The 17,546-nt window shown below is 47.7% G+C and overlaps 1 protein-coding gene and 1 long non-coding RNA gene across 3 annotated transcripts; one reads left to right on the top strand and one right to left on the bottom strand.

Moving 5' to 3' along the window:
• Nucleotides 1–47: 47 nt before the first annotated feature.
• On the bottom strand, nucleotides 48–15,712 carry LOC311322294 (uncharacterized protein). Its single transcript, XM_084454355.1, has 11 exons — nucleotides 15,418–15,712; nucleotides 8,170–8,539; nucleotides 7,900–7,966; nucleotides 7,260–7,394; nucleotides 6,684–6,798; nucleotides 6,472–6,588; nucleotides 5,629–5,790; nucleotides 3,367–3,528; nucleotides 3,044–3,130; nucleotides 2,378–2,512; nucleotides 48–1,624 (listed from the first exon to the last, which is right to left on the bottom strand). The coding sequence occupies exons 1-11, from the start codon at nucleotides 15,448–15,450 to the stop codon at nucleotides 1,520–1,522; spliced, it is 1,488 nt and encodes a 495-aa protein (XP_084310481.1). The 5' UTR covers nucleotides 15,451–15,712; the 3' UTR covers nucleotides 48–1,519.
• On the top strand, nucleotides 15,171–16,842 carry LOC311322296. 2 transcript variants are annotated; one of them, XR_014630930.1, is made up of 3 exons: nucleotides 15,171–15,568; nucleotides 16,183–16,333; nucleotides 16,739–16,842. It is a non-coding gene; the product is annotated as an uncharacterized lncRNA (long non-coding RNA). The 2 variants fall into 2 exon arrangements; XR_014630931.1 differs by having other exon boundaries at nucleotides 16,183–16,327; nucleotides 16,739–16,834.
• The last annotated feature ends 704 nt before the right edge of the window (nucleotides 16,843–17,546 follow it).

Here is a 17,546-nt window from a genome sequence, read left to right as displayed (position 1 = left end):
CAACAAAACTGAAAGGCAATACTTAAAGTCCTTTTACGTGAAACAGACATCCTTATACATATACTAACACATGACAAACAGTAGACTAATAGCCTACATATAAAGTGTGGTACCAGATGTCAACAGGGGTGTAAACAGATCTACTGTAGCAGTTTTGTGTGTCTGGCAATGTTCAGTTCTCATATGACGCTATGGTAGAAGCTGTTTGTAAATCTGTTCGTGATTTGATGGACCTGAACCATCTGCTAGAGGGTAGCCGGACAAACAGATGATATCCAGGGTGGGATGGGTCCTTCAGGATGTTATCTGCTCTACTGAGGCAGTGAGGCTGAGTAGGTCCTCCAGATCAGCAGCCGGTGATCTTCTAGGAGGCGTTGATGACCCTCTGAAGGGCCCTCCTAGTCCTCTCCCCTGCTGAACAGCTTGTTACCACACAGAGATGCAGGACGCCAGCACACTCTCAATGGAGCAGCGGTAGAAGGACACCACCAGCTTCTCCTGCAGGCTGTTCTTCCTGCGGATCCTCAAGAAGTAGTCGCTGCTGCGTCTTCTTGACTACTACGGTGGTGTTGGTAATCCAGGAGAGATCTTCAGCTATGTGTGTGCCCAGGAACCTGAAATCAAGGACCCTTTCCACACAGACCCCATCGATGTAGAGGATCGGGGTCTGCCCTCTTCCTCCGTCAGTCTTTTATAACCTCCTTGGTTTTTGAGGCATTCAATACCAGGTTGTTCTCTGAACACCACAGTGCCAATCTGTAGACTTCATCCCTGTCTCGTCTCCTCCTGAGATGAGCCCTACCACAGTGGTGTCATCCAGTGGTGTCTTCCACAAACTTGATGGAGTTTCTGGGATGGGTGGGGGCACAGTCATGTGTGTAGAGGGTGTAGAACGAGAAGCTACTGTATCAACTTCAAAGTGATAGCGGACTGTTGGTTTGCAGGATGTGAGCTGCAAAACCGCCTCTGTGTCACTCAGACCTTTTCCAGACATTCTGATGTGGCATTTCAAAATTAAAGCACTCCAAAATGTCTATATTACCTCAAATATCAGATTAGAATCTCCCGTTGCCAAATTCATGGTATTTTCAATGACATTAATGTCTGCTTAGCTCAGATGTGGCTATGGCATGTTTCACTTGTTGCCTTTGATACGTTAGTTGCACTTGGCCCCATTATTGCTGCTTGCAGCTATATTTTATATTTAATTTCAGTAAAGTTATTTATTCTATGAAAAAAAAACAGTATAATAGCCTACTTCAGTAATCTATTTCTGGAGTTAAGAACTTGTAAACACATTAAAAAAAAAAATGCTACTGAGGTAAATGCCAACAAAACAACCAGATATTGTATAAGAGTTCGATGAACAACGTAAAACAAAAATCCACCAAAATTGGACAAGATCCAGTCTCGTCAGCAAACCTGTTGCTGACAGCACAAAAATATCATTTAGAAAGCTCTACATTTTGTACAACAGTCTTCATCCTTAAGAATCATAAAGTCTCAAGTTGATGGCGGCTCAGAGTCTGGGCAGCGCAGCCGTGCGAGTGGCCTCCAGCAGCTCCTGCTCCACCTCACTCCCTCTCCCCACAAGGGCTTCAGCCAAACTGAGGACCAGAGTGATCTACAGATAAAGAGCACAGGGGAACACATGTGGGGGTAGGTGAGCGTATATGCCATTTTTAAATTAAATAAAAAATCAGTCCGAGTTGTGGTTCAGTATCTTGCTTTTCTACTGTTGAGCTTGTGGTGGTGTGTCTTGTTAGGTTGCCGTTCAAAGGGCTGGTGCCCGGTTCATTCTGTTTCAGATTAACTTAAGGTAATGAGGTTGAGGATAATAATAGGTGGGATGGTTGACTAAGAAACAAAAATCTACGTAGTAAGATTTCATAAAGTCGGGGGAACCAAATGCAGAGAACTAAAAGGTGCTGAGTAATGGAAATAACATTCAGCGTAAACATGACATAACAGGGTAATACAAATACATAACTTGAAAGGGGGAAAAATAAAAAAGGTAATGGTTCTTTCAACAAACAGTGATTATGGACAGGTGTGGGTACTTGACCTGGCGGGGAAGCCGAAATAACAACTCTTGTATAAAGGGATTGTAAAGGGACTAACATCTTGATTAGTTATACATGATACAGGTACCACGTACAATGAAATAATTAGTTGTGTCACCTAGGGGCTCAAAATCTATGACCCTGAGATTTAAAGAGTCTTATGGATTTAAAGAGTCTCATGCTGCATTGACTGAACTAGATGGACAGCTAAGGCGGATGTCTTTGAAAACACATTATATATTGGCCAACATACATTGGTTCAAGCTCTGGAGGAGGTCAGTGGACCAGGTCAGTGGCTGACTCGTCCTACATACCACTGGTGTGACGAACTCCTCCTCTTCCTCTGTGTCTCCTGAGTGCATTCCTGCATCTTTATCATTGCTCTGTGTCACTCCTATACACTCCTGGGATGGTAAGGGTGCATTTTCATATCTCGCCTGTGTGTCTAACTGTTAGAAATTGAGAAAGAATAAACTCTACTACAACAGCGCACTGTCAAATACAATAGATAATGTACAGATCAAAATCAGATGTACCGGATAAAAGATGGTGCGGACCGTTCCGGTTGCCTTGACGCTAGCTTTTATATTTCTATCAACCCATTCCTTTCTTGTACAGTAGGCCTATATATATATATATATATAGTGTATTTTTACTTATTACGCACACTTAGGGGCTAGCAATAACATTTCACTGCACATCATATTTGTACGGCTAGACTATGTGTCAGATGAAGCTGACTTTGACTTTACAGTAAGCTGGGGGCATTCCATATCATGAACCGTTTAATGACGGGGGGTGGGAATCATCCCAAGTTAAAAAAGCACCCTAAATGTAAAACACCTCTGAGCAAGTCCTGAAGCCAGAGGCCAAACTATTAGAAGTGGCAATCTCCCACACCACAATGAAACATGTCACGCTTGAGTGGATCTATAGAGCTAGAGGGGTGGAGTGTGCTGCAAGTGAGAAGGGCGACTCACAGCTGGAGTGTTGTTATTGTTGCCGACACTGGGGGCACTTGTAAGCAACCTGTTCCTCTTGACAGTGTCCACACTGCTTTCACCCTTCTGTCAATTGGGATGAAGAACCAAAACAAATTAGAACTGTATTGTCTTAATGTGACAATCTTATTGAGGACTGAATCAAACCTGGACAGATGATTGCAAGTTCATTCCATTAATGGATTTGCTCCTAATAGCAGGCTCATAGCCATGTCCCCATTACAGCCATAAAACCAGTTCAGTCACGTCCGGTTCAATCAAATAAATATACTTGGCAAACCCGGTGATGCTGGCTACTCAACTGTTGCTTTGAAACAATCCTTCTTCTCTTCATCATCATCCGCCAGCTCCCGGTCAAATTGTTTTCTCTTCCTTTGACCTGTGTGCCGGCTGAACGTGGAGTGAGGTCCAGGCCGGACAAAGTTCCTCATCCCATCTTGGGTCTCAGATTCATCTAGACCCAACTGATGGGGCAATATGTTTCACTGTCAAATACATATATGCATAATAGCAACACTAGAAGCATTGGGCCTCATTCACCAATATCTTCAATAGGTTTTTCCTGTTCAACCTCCTAAGAACAGTCCTAAGAAAAGTGTCTGTCAGATTAATAACTTCTATAGCACCTTTTATACAGATGCAGCTCAAAGTGCTTTGCAACAACCAAAGTATCTGCTTCACATAACAATAGTCATAAATTGAACATAAAAACAGGGAAAACAAGATGGAAGACGAGAAAGGGTGCTCAGAGAGCACAGATCTCCACCCATGAATGAATTTTGTCAGGATGTGCAGTTGTTGAATGTGTGAGTGGACAAAATCAACAGACAGTGATTGAGAGATAAGTAAGCAGCAAGGTCCCCCTCTCTCTTTCTCCCTAGGCTATCAGAGCCAACCTCAATAACATATTGACACTTTTATTAAACTATTTATGATTTACAAAATATGAAAAAACACAAAACACTATCACTATAATATACAAGATAAATTAATTATTTCAGCTGTTGCCCTTCCCTGGCCTCATACTCTAAACCTGCTGGTTTGAAGGCACGGACCCTACCGATGGAGCTAGAGTTTCTGTTGCTCTTGGCTCTCTTCTCGCCCAATAATAATAAGTTGATACATCTCCTATCTCCAATAATATTTGTGCCAGCATACTGCACATCTGTGAGCAGTGGTGGTCGGTTGGAAGTATTATTACTCCTATGTACTACTCGCAATAAAAAATAGAAAGTTACAAAAATCGTAATTTGCTGTGCAACATATGAACTTATCAGTTGTCAAAACGAAATGCCTCCCCGACCATTCATGCATCAGCTGTTTTGTAAACGCTGTGCTCAAAGTTTTGTTTTACAAGCAGGATATGTTTCGTATTGCTGCATTCGGTAGGTGATGAGCTTTATGCAATACAGACCCTGTGTCCCTGTGACCTTCCCATGTCGAGATATGGCCATTTCAAACAATGATTTGGGGGAATTTTTCACTCGAGCATAAGTCCAACAAATGAATGGAGGTGAATGGGTGGCTCGAGTCACAGCCGGCGCGGGGTGGTTCGGTGCACTCTGGGCTCTCCCCCGGCACATCCCAGTCCAAACCCTGTGAATCTAGCGCCCCCACATGGGGAGCTGGCTTCACTCAAAGTTTTGTTTTAATTGATGGATCAGCCCCGTCATTCAGACCTGCTCCAAAATGTTTGGAGTTCTGCTACACCCCTCCACTGAGTTTCATGAAAATTGATCTGGTAGTTTTCAGGTTATCCTGCTTACTAACTATCAGACAAACAAACAAACAAACAAACAAACAAACACAACGACACACAAGACCGAAAATATTACTCCCCACCCAGCGCGTTCGCGCACTAGGCAGAGGTAACAACTCTATCAAAATAAAGTTATAAAAATGAGGAAATCAAGTGAAATACAACATTTCCTATCAGTAGGCCTACACAAGGCAGTTGGTAGCAATTCACCAATTTCTCGAATAGTGTTTTCCCCTAATGAACGCGTTCTTAAACTGTAGAATTGTTCACAGCTGTGGTCTTATCCCATTGTCGAATAAAATGTCGAGTAAATACTATAGAAAGTGCGCATGCCAACCGTCTATAAATAGCAGAGTAAACGGCCAGCGAATCCCCATGAAAGGTGATGAAACTGTAGGGTCGTGTGCACACATTTTTAGAGCGCAGAGGCAAAACATTTAGTGCGACAGAGCAAAGATGTGGAGGGAGCAGGTCAGGTGTTGTGTGTGCGTCTACTGTATGGACTTCAGCAGACATGTAAATAAACCTTTATTGAGTGTATAATAGACCGAAACCAAAATAAAGTTAATGGGTGTAGCCTGCTAATGACTGATCTTCAGTGTTTGTAGATTATGTTCTTAGCTACAAACAAACCCCAAATGAGGAAACACTGCTTCGGAAGACCGGGTGGTGAATGAGGCCCATTATATGAGGCTGTTAAAAAGCACCATAAACAGCAACATAAACACAAACAATAACAAACACCAACACCAACAAGCCCTGCATTCCCCTGATGCTTGCACAATTGGTAAAGACTGATCCTCACCCTTGCCTCTCTGTGGCGATGGCGCAAGCGGCGGTTCTGTTTCATCTCAGCGCTGCCCTCAGACTTGGGATTGGCAAAACAGAAACCACATCTGCCACAGTCCCTCCAACGACAGGCCTCACACTTACCACATGAGCACCGCATACGTTTCTTTTTCTGTTTCTGAAAAACACAACCACCGTCATGGGACATACTGACACTTTAATGAAATGAAAAATAAATCATACTAATTGTTAGAAGCAAGTGTGTCCAAAACATTTGAACAGGAAATCCTCCAAGAGCAGCAGCAGAGGACGGAGGACAGAGAATACCAGTTTGGAGCATTCTACCCTCAAACACTGATAAAAAAAAAAAAAAAAAGTTTTTCAAGTTAAGGGAGGAAAAATGGTTTGACCTATCCTTTTTAGGCAGAGGAAGAAGATAACCTACAGTATAATAACCTACAGTATAATGACCTGAGTCCACAGCCTCATGCTGTAGAATAAATAACAAATATTTCAAATAAATAGTTTGAGAATAGTCTCAACAGTAGACCCATGAGAGTTCTTTCACTGATACACTACGTAAGTTATGCTAAATATGTTACTGCATGCTGCAGATCTCTATGGGTCTGGGACACTTCATGCAAAAATCTGGTGTTCAAATCCTGGCAATTCATTGGTAGCACCGGAATCCCGGCGACCTTAATCAGTATTGACTTTCACAATCAGGCGTATATCACCCATAGATATGCCCCGCCCATCTAACCTGGGCTAGCGTCTCTCATTTGCTTCTACGACCTGTCACTCTTTCAATTTTGACCCGAAAATCGAAAGAGACAAACCACCACTGAGAGTCAGTCACCTGGCTATCCATAATATGGTCAACCCGTCTGGTTGATCCCATTTCTTCATCAGAGGCAGGAGTTATAGGGGCCATCCAGCTGGACTCGGAGTAAGGAGAGTGGTCCCTCTGTACTTTCTAACACATCATGCATTCCCAAAAGACAAATTCAGCATTGTTAGAAGATATTTTAGAGGGCGGGGGATTTTAATCTGAACATGGTATTTCATTACCTTCCTTCTCCCATGTGATGGGAGAAACAATCCTGATTTGAACTGAAACCTGGACAAGTCTATAGATAAGACTTTGGCAAGTTCCACTGTGCTCCTCAGGTGTTTATTCTGTGGACTATAGAACACATGAGGGTAAGTAATACACTCATTAACATTTGGGTTTATGACTTAAAGTTGTTACTGTGAACATTATATCTTAAGTGTGTGTTCTATTCATTAATAATCCAGAGATTTATGGATACGACAGCAGACGACAGTGTCAATAGGATTCCTATGGTGTAAGTATCTAAGCTGTAACATTTATACTTCTTGAGATAGAGTTCTCTACAGCGGACAATGCTTTCCTCATGCCTGCCCTCTAGTGCTGGTGTGCAACAGCATTGGTGACTCCTGATTGGTCTAAATCTCATGATACGAACGGACACACAGATGGATACACGTCATGTATAGAGTTAGGGGCTGCACCGCCTTAAAACGTTAGTTGTCACGGCAGTCTGCGGAGCCCTGCGGTTGGCTGTGCCGTGGGCATCAATCCGCGATCAGTGTTTAAAAAAAAAAAAAAAAAAAACTTTTTACCTCTTATAATAAGTGTCTGTACCGCCCACACTGACACCTGACCGACGGACAACCACTTTCCGCTTCCACCCCTCTCCAAGAATGGGCCAGTCCTCCCATTCCTCATTGTGGATGGGAGGTATTTTCCTTTGATGCCTGACAAGGAATACATTGGAGGAAAAACAGTGTCATAACGTTGTAAACCCCGGCAGTTTGCAGTCTTGCTCTAATCTGTCTGTAGGATCGATGTTATCAATGAAGTGTCTTGGCATCATGACACATTCACTTAACAAAGGTGGATCTGACCATTTTTAAAAGGGCATTTGGGTCTTGTGCTCAATAAGGATCTTGAATCTTGAATATGGCTTGCAATCTTATGGGTTAACATAATTCACACAGGGTAAAGACCAGGGAAAAGCTTCAGCATTGTAATCCATCTGATAGGCTACATGTTTCTGATCTATCTCTGATAGGCTACATGTTTCTGATCCATCTCTGATAGGCTACATGTTTCTGATCCATCTCTGATAGGCTACATGTTTCTGATCCATCTCTGATAGGCTACATGTTTCTGATCCATCTCTGATAGGCTACATGTTTCTGATCCATCTCTGATAGGCTACATGATTCCCTGTGTGAGTGCGCCTCCGCCAGCCCTCACCATGCGCGGCGTGCAGCATCTGCAGGGCTGTCTGGCCTGGACGAGGGGCGACCCCGCCTACCGGTGTCTGAAATGAGAGGAGACAGAGAGGGGGTTAGAGACCACAGACAGAGAGACAGACACAAACACACACACGCTCGCTCACACACCAGGTGCGGAGCGCACTGGTCCTTATGAAGAGAGAGTCTGTCTGCATGTTAGTTCATCCTCTCACATCTACAGGACCGAGAGGGTTGGAGAAAGGTCAGGAGCACTTGTTTCATCTCTCACTTTTCTTTTTGATCTCGGCGGGCTTACGAGGCTTCCCGTTGCCCACCTCCTTCTCAGCGTTGACCTCAGACAGCAGTCCCTCCTGTTGCTCCTCCCCTTCTGTGTTGTAGCGCAGGCGGCTCTTCTTTCTCTTCTTGATGGTGTGGGGCAGGCACCCGTGGCACTTGGCCCAGGACTGGACCTCTGTCTGGGGCTTGGAAGGATCCAAGGGCAGGGTGTGGCAGATGACAGGGTCTCCATCTTTGGGCAAGGCCGTGGTATCTACCAAGGTACTCTGTAGCGCCCCCACGGCTGCCTGGGAGGCAGACACCTGCACGGCAGACACTGATACCAGCTGTTGCACCCCGAAGCCTAGCTGCTGTTCTGCCACCTGGGAACACAGTTATTACTATTAACTAGGGTTGCAAAATTCTGCAAATATTCAAAATTGGAAACTTTCTATGGGAATTAATGGGAATTAATGGGAATGAATGGGAATAAACTGGGAATTTTGGGGTTATTCATACCAACTGTATTTACCTTGTCATAAACAGACATAAATATAAACATTTTGTTTTGTCATAAGCAGACATGCAGGCAAACATTTCTAATAACTTAAAAAAATAAATGTATTTATTTGTGAGTAGAACTTAAATGGATTCTACAGCCCTCTTAGTGTGCAGGATGCTAGGAATTAGCTATGCATTGAATCGAAGAATGCACTGCATGTGATGGATGAATGCACAGTACAGGGTTGAAACTCAACTGAATTTTCATTTATTATGATTATTCAGTTCTTTTTATTGATTTTAAGCATAACACCAAACAACAACATACAACAACAAACAACAACAGAACCCCCACCCTGGCTACCCTCCACAATTACAGAAATGAAAGGGTTACTGACAATGGCAATATTGCTACTTGTGATACATACATCAAAAAGACAAATGATGGACAAGGTCCCATTCTGTAGTCAAGTAAATAAATACAAGTAAAATAAATGGAAATGTAGGTGACCGCAGTTCTTCAAAGTTTGTAAGGGTTCAAGTTAAGGTACTGTACGATACAAACACTACATTCCAGTCCTTGGAATGTAAACATTATTGTAATAATCCATGAATGGTTGCCACACTTTACAGAATTCCCTACTCAATCCCTGAGTGGCGTATCTAAGCTTTTCCAGCTTCAAGTGGGCCATTACCTCGTCAACCCAGCGGCTGTGCAGTGGGGGGATTTTCAGTTACACAAGATAAGACGTCTTGCTAAAAAAGACGAGAAAGCTAAACATTGGGTTTGGGCTCGAGAGAGCCTAAGGTCCCTCTGAACCACACCAAATATTGCTAAACTCGGCTCTCGGTCTTGTTGCATATGACTGAAAAGGTGCTGCGCTGCTACTCTGCCTGATACTCCCCTCAATGACACCCTACGGACTGTCTCTGGATACCTACAAGCCACCCCAAATCACCAACTGCCTGTCCTTGCTGGAATCGCTCCAGCCGAGGTCAGACGAGAAGGAGCCATGCTGGCCCTTGCTCGGAAGGCACAGGCTAGTGAATCCCACCTCCTGCACAAGACCGTCACGGAGAGACCACAGCGCAAGCGCCTCAACTCCCGGCGCCCTTTTGCCCAGAAATTGCTCCGCACAACACCAGCTGACACCAGCAAGGCTTCCTGGGTCAAGGCGAAATGGAGGGAACAGTGGAAGGCAGCAGAACCATTTAGGCTTCCTCGAAGACCCCACAGACATCCCTGGCGCACCTGCCGCAGAAGCAGTGGACAACCCTCAATCACCTGAGGACAGGCATTGGGCGATCCGGCGAAGCAATGCAGAGGTGGGGCCTCGCGGACAGTGCCCACTGTGAATGTGGAGACGGCACACCTGATTAATCACTTCCATCCAATAATATAGGACAGGAAAAAAAATGCCTGTAGAGTTTCAGGAAGTAGTGGAGCTTGTGCAAAGAGCTCATTAACCTGGATGATGAAAACGATGGTTACGTATTGTAACCCTAGTTCTATGAGTGGAGCTCCGCCCCACAGGGCTAGCTCCTATTGGCATAAGCAGAGCTACACGACCGCACCATACACTCTTGCTGGCCCCAGTAATGGAATGGCCAGTCAGGACACGAGCCAGGGCTCCAAGGCGAGACCATACTAACAGTTGATCAGACCCAAGCACTGGCCCCACCCCGCCACACTCGGTCTATCACAGCCGAGGGCAAGGAGAGGTACGTGTCATGAGGCGAGAGCTGGACCAAAGTGGTTACTCCGTAACAAGCCCGTCCCAGCCTCACTCATAAACAGGAGCGGAACGTCACTAGACGGGCCTGCTCCTACCTTAGCTGAACCGGTGAGACCTGCGTGAGTCACGTCTGCTTTCCTAGCAGGAAAAAACCCAGCGGCTCGAACCGGTTCTCTAGCAGCGGCGAGACCTGCCGTGGCCCATTCTGACTCTTTCACAGAAGACCCGGCTGCTCGAGCCGAACACCTACATGAAAACATCCTGTCTAACACTGGCTTGCACCGGCGGCTGTGTTTAGCAGACGACGCCACAGAGACAGAGGACATGGATAAAAGGTAATAACGGACAAAAGGAGACGGGGACGACCAAGTCGACGCTGCACAGATGTCCTCCACCGACACACCATTGAACAGGGTAACTGATGTGGCCACACCCCTTGTGCAGTGTGCCCGAACAGTCCCAGGCAGAGGGCGACCCGCAGCCACGTAAAATTGGGCGATGCCCTCACAGATCCAATGGGAGAGACGCTGTTTCGACAACGGTGAACCCACCTTCCATGGGCCGTGGCAAACCAACAACTGGGGGGTAATGCGGACCGCAGCTGTGCGCTGGACGTAACACGCCAACGCACGCACAGGACACAATAAATGTAGGCGGGCCTCTTCCTCGCTCGCATGAGGCGGAGGATAGAAGGCTACCAGCTCCAAATCCTGTGCTCTTTACGCGCCCCGGACCACTTTCGGAAAGAAAGCTTGATCCGTGCACAACACAGCTTTGCTCCCATCACCTGTGATGAGAAAAAAACTGTCAATGCCCTCAGATCACTGACCCGCATGCTCGACGTCAGAGCAAGGAGCAGCGCGGTCTTAATCGAAAGCCACTTGAGAGATATCTGCTCCAATGGTTCAAATGGCGCTTTACATAGCGCATCCAGAACCAAGAGCAGATCCCAAGGTGGCGTCGCAGCCTTACGCACAGAGCAAAGATGGCGTGCGCGGGCCAGGAAACATTTAACCAGTTTTGGCGAACCCCTCATGGCATGCGGAAATAGCACACGCATACACTTTGATAGTGGATGCTGCCAAACTGCCACCATGATCAATCAGGTGCTGAAGGAATTCCAAAATCGCCTCGACCGAGCATGACTCGGGAGCGAAGTCCCTTTCTTCACACCAACACGCAAAAGCAGCCCATTTGCCGGAGTAAACCGAGGCAGTGGAAGCCGCGCGCGCACTCTGAATCGTACAGATCACGGCCGGAGAGAGTCCCCTATCAGACAATCTCCGCCGTTCAAGAGCCAGGCCACCAGCGGCCGTCCCAAATCGAGCCCTCCGCCTGGGACAGCGCGTTCGGCCAATGAGGGATGTGCCACGGTTATAGTCATGGCCATCACTTCTGCATACCATCTCGCCCAGTGGCGGTCCGGTGCTATCAGTATTACTGATGCACCCTCTGACCGCACCCTGGCCAACAATGGTAAAATCAGCCCCATCGGCTGGAAAGCATACAGCAGCGGCCCCGGCCAGGGGGCATGCGCGAACGCATCCACGCCCAGCGGAGGATGGTCCTGCTGTTTCAGAAAGAACCAGAGGGGACACTTTGCGTTCTCTCTCGAAGCGAAGAGATCCACCCCCGCTCTGCCGAACCGGGTCGAGAGCTGAGCCACTATCTGAGGATGTAGGCTCCACTCGTCCGGGTGAGGCCCGCCCAAGACATCAGGTCCGCCCCGACGTTCAGATGGCCGGCAATATGCCTGTTCTCCGACGGCCCACAAACCACCTACGGCCTGGGACAGACATGTACCACCCCAGCCGCTTAGAGATGCGTCTGTGAAGACGGCAACGTGAGCCGACACACTGCCTATTGGAACACCATGCGCTATTACGCGCCGGTCCCTCCAATAGTCGAGGTCTGCTGACAATGACCCCAGCATCTGCACAAGGCGCCGTCTGTGCCTCACAGGGTCCAGACGAAGCCGCGTGAACCATCTCTGCACGCGCCTCATGTGAAGTAGGCCCAGTGACACTACCACGTGGGCGGCTGCCATGAGACCCAGAAGGCGCATGACCGACAGAAGCCTATCCCCCAGCCTATCCCTGGTGGCAAGTAAAAACGTTTTAACTGCCGAAGCAGAAAAACGTGCCACTGTCCCAGCCGGAGGCTCAGTAAACATGGAAGTATTCTCACTGACCGGTGAGCGTGAAACCTCTCTACCTGTCGAATACACACAGGGAGAGGCTCGAACGCTCAGCCCGAATGAACGAACGCCGTCTGGGGGTCTAGAACATCTTTTTTGCTTACCCGCCAGCGGTCGGTCCCGAGAAAACTCTGAACAGGGCAATACAGCCATAGCACTTGGCCTGGGTGCACACATCCCCTCTGTTAAAAACCCAAACAGTCTGTTTAGAACAGGGGCGGCGAGACCTGCCGTGGTCAAATCTGACACAGATGACCCGGCGGCTCTAGCCGAATATATTACATTCGCTGAACTGGCGAGAACTGCGCACGTCACGTCTGCTTTCTTAGCAGGAAAAGACTCCGCGGCTCAAACCGGTTTTCCAGCAGCGGGGAGACCTGCCGTGGTCAATTCCGACTTGTTCACGGAAGACCCGGTGGCTCTAGCCGAATACATTACATCAGCTGAGCCGGCGAGCCCCGCGTGAGTCACGTCTGCTTTAGCAGGAAAAGACTCCGCGGCTCGAGCTGGTCTGGTCAGCTGCGGCGAGACCTGCCGTGGTCAATTCTGACTCTTTCACAGAAGACCCAGCGGCTCTAGCCGAGAACATTACAGTAGCTGAAACAGGAGGAGATGCGGACTGTACATGACAACCACGATAACGTTGCATTGTGGCTTTATTCCTCAACAGGGAAACTTGCTCACCGCCGCTCTTAACAGAGCGTGGTGTGGGCACAACACAGTCACGCATCTCCACGCACCGTCAATAGGTGCGTCTCTTCTTACCCCAAGCCGGAGGTGGAGCTTGAAGACGCCGGTCCGGTCCTGGCACCCTGGGCGGGGTAGGCAGGGGGAGGTCACGGGGGAGGAGCCGCGCGTGCAGTCCAGGAGCCCGGGCGAGCCGGTCCATGGGCCGTAGCGTGGCGGGACCCCGTGGCAGGTTGTTTGGACTTGTGTGTTCACCGCACTTGCTCCCGGTCGCGGCAGCATCAGCCGGAGCACGCGGACGTGCCGGCACACTGCACTCCCTTGGAGCAGCGAGGTGGCGAGCGAGGAGAAGCCGGTCCTGCTCCTGGCTGCGACACTGCTCCAGGATGTTAGACACAGCTGCCCCAAACAACCCCTCCCTACTGACCTGTGAGTTGAGGAGGACACTTTTGTTTTCCTCGTGCAGATGAGTCAGGGAGAGCCATAGGTGGCGCTGCTGCACCACTGACGTGGCCATCACTCCACCCAGACAGGAGGCGGAGATTCTCACAAGCTGAGCGACGGCTCCGGCGGCTTCGGCCATCTCCGCTCTCCTGTCTTCATCCATAAATGGGGGGGGTTTGCTCCGTAGCCAGCTGGCCGATGTAAATGGCCAGTATAGCAATGGAGGAGGCAGCCACGGCCTGCGCGGCCAGCTAAAAATTTTGTCGGCCAAGGACAGGGTTGTTGTCCTTGACGTCCAGCATGAGAGGCTTCCTGGCCGAGCCCCAAGCGGAGGAACCAGGCACCAGGACCGCTGCAACCAGCTGAGCCATACCTTCAGTCTCCAGCGGCGGCGGAGCGAAGAAATGCACCCGGAGCATCCTTTCCATGGGGTCAAGGAGGGCGCAGATCTCGCAGGCGGGGGACGGAGCCAGACCCGCTCTGGCGTACTGCGGTCCCGGATAGCGGAAGCAGAGGTGATGTCCCATGTCGCTGTAGCGGGAGCCGCAGACACAGAATCGATCCGGCAGATAAATCGGCGTCGGCAGGGGGTCATCGCGGGACGCCGCCGGCTCCGCTTGGCTCCGCTGGGTAGACATTCTTCTATTCTTGATCTTCTCGTTCTTCTAGTACAATGCGAGCTGAAAATTTCAAAGGAGCAGATGTGCGGGCGAAGTCCGCTTATACAGTGGTGCACCAGACTTGGTTGGACACAGGTGCGTGTATGGTTTTTTTTTTTCAGTCAATGTGGCGAGCTGGGTTTCGCTAGCCAATAGGAGCTAGCCCTGTGGGGCGGAGCTCCACGAAATAGAACACTGGACTGGCTTGCTGCAACAAGAGCTGAAGGTCTAACGGGCTGCTCACACGCTTCCGTTTGATGCGTGTCCATCAATGTATGGGGGAAGGCGTGTCTGCCACACGCAACAACAACCAATCACATTGTCCGAAACTGCGCTCGCAACAGCCAGTAGATTCTCGGAACCTGCTAGCGCGCACTATTTTGAAAACCCACCCGGCTTTTCGTTTAGTGCTGTCATGGATGCTAATCTGGTCGAACGTGAGGCAATCGTCTATGCATTGTGGTTGAGGCGACGTGAACGTGGTGCCCGCAGGTATTGGGTACATCCTATCCTGCAAACCCGCTGGAAACAAACAGCATGATAAGTTTGTCCTCCATCTTGGTACGAAAAATGTGAAAATCCCGCCTTGCGATGACGTCATCTGATTGATCGGCAGCTCCAGCAACGCATCTGAAAGTTGAACATTTCTCAACTTTATAGCTGCAACGCAGGCAACGACCGGGACAACAACGGAACCAGAATGCCATTCGGCTGCAGCCATTGAAAGGCATCCGTCAATGCTGACGCATCAAACGGAAGTGTGAGCAGCCCGGACATACGCAAGAAGAAGACTACTAACGGCAACATCATAGCTAACAGTAATATGTCCGTAAAAGATGTAATTGTTTCCGAGTGGTCGGAAAAATCAGTTCAGAACAACCTAGATTGCGACATTTTAACGTTGCTGCTATAGTAGTCACACGTCATTTGAATGCAATGAATGTGTGTGAAAAGGGGCTAGGTTAACCCAGGGTTAACTCTTAGCCCTAGGCAGACAGACAGTGTGAAAAGCCCCTTTGTCATCTTAGGATACTTACTGCGTATATCCGTTCGCCAACAATAATGTGCATTATGAAGACTGCAAGGCTAAAGTAGCACCGATCAATCGGCCACCGTACGGTTTCACCCTGGAGTACAAAGTGTGATCGGAGACTGCACAGCCATCGTGATCTAGCTCAGCAGCTGAATGTGAGCTCGCGAGATCTGGGTGGTATCACGAGGCTAAATGTATGCTGTCTTGTCGGAAAATGCTACCGTAGAATCGGTGGAAGATGTTTATGATCAATTATGCTCCCCAATATTCTTACAGTAAGCTATATGGATAATGGTGAAATATAAAATGTTAGGTTATTTTCCCTGATACTCCAGCCCGCTACCCTGCTGCCATTCCAACAGGTCTGCGCTGTTCTTTCAGTGCCATATTACACAAAGTGGAAATTCGTAGCCTAATCAATTCCTAATTCGTAAATCAAAGCATTTATTAAGTATTTGCAATTATTAATAGTTATATCAGTAGTGGGGTAACTAATAGCCTACGCACCTTCGGCTGTAGCCATATGAATGTTGGACTCAGCCCTGCTATTCCCACGGCCAAATAATTGGCACACGTTGGCTATTTAGGCCTATCATTAATAGTAGCCTATGGGAGGTTTAAAGATTTAAGAAAAGAAAACAAACTCCAAGAGGACGCTATCAACACACTGAGCCTGTTCTATTTGTGCTTATGTATGCGCCTATTCTAGATTGTAGCCAACTTTTTGCATAACATTTTATTATGCTTATTGTTTCTCGTACATATATAGTTGGGACATGTGATGCACCCCTTCGCTGCGTGGAGTAGCCTACTGCCCAGAGGTCAATTTCATGGCAACGGGAAGCTGGGACAGATCAGTTCGGCTGTGGGACCCGCGCAACCCCTATGCCGGCACGTTTACCCAGCCTGCAACGGTAAAGGTACAATCTAAACTACTTGTGTACCTTTTTGGTAAGGTAACTGTAAAGCATTTATTGGTCTGCATGTGTAAACTTCAGCTTTTTATTGAGGGCCTCGAGGGAAATAGCTGGCATGTCTTGTCAATATGCCAAAGTCACACCCCTCTACCACTAAGGCACAACAAACCTGAAAACACCGTTGGAAGGGTATTTCACAAAGCTTCCGTGACTTTTGCAATGAGTACAACCTGAAAACTCTTCAAATCTGGAACATGAAGTAAAAAAAAAAAAAAAAAAAAAGCTTTCTAGGTTTTACTTTGTGCAGAAGTCAGGCTTACTCAGCCAGCTTTGTGAAATACCCAGGACTTTGGCACTCAGTAACTCAGTGGTTTTGCCATGTCAAGTGTCTGTCTCTCTTTCTGAAAGGTATAAACGCCTCTCTGTGGCTGGAGAGAGACTGATTGTGGGTACAGCTGGAATGAGCTTGCTGGTGAGGGACCTAAGGGACGTCGGCTATGTCCAGCAAAGAGGAGAGTCCAGCCTCAAGTATCCGACGCTGCATCAGAGCCTTTCCCAACAAGCAGGTAACTCCCCACCTGTCACAGACATAGTCATCTGCGTCTATTGTGGTAACATTATTGATTGCCACAGGCATTAATTCACTTGTATATGCTGCTGCTTTCTCTAGTGTGTCATGCTAGCTAGGATGTAGCTCGAGCCACATCTTTGTTGTAGGCCCCGAGTTCAATAGAAGGCAGTGTGGCTGCCGAGTACCTGGACCCAAGCCAGGAGGAGGCTCAGAACAAGCATGCCTTCAAGTGCCACTGGCTGGAGGAGAATGGAATCGAGCAAGTTCACCCAATGCCATCTTATTCCACAGTGCTGCAATACCTTTGCCACATGTATACAAGATGAAGTGTTTGTAATAGGGGTGTGGTTTTTGAATGACCTTTTCTATCACCTGAATTAACTAAATCAATCACTTCAGGGGAGAGGTCAAACTCAGTACAGCGTTGGCTCTAGTTGCTACTGATCTGAAGGAAGGAAATGGACTGTGCTTTTCTAAAGTGGATTCAAGGATTTTATTGAGGTCATCTTCTGCTCATAAAAACACCATACAAATCAATATCCAGGTTTGCATTGGTGTAATTCTGTTAAAACAGTTCAATACAAAATAGTGGCAACAAAACAGTCAATAGAAATTACAAGCACAAAAGGTAAAAACAAAGAACAA

Source organism: Borostomias antarcticus (genome assembly GCF_949987555.1).
Source record: "Borostomias antarcticus genome assembly, chromosome: 20".
NCBI classification, from domain to species: Eukaryota; Metazoa; Chordata; class Actinopteri; order Stomiiformes; family Stomiidae; genus Borostomias; species Borostomias antarcticus.
Note: the sequence above shows the minus strand (reverse complement) of the source record. Positions and strands in the feature narration are given on the sequence as shown.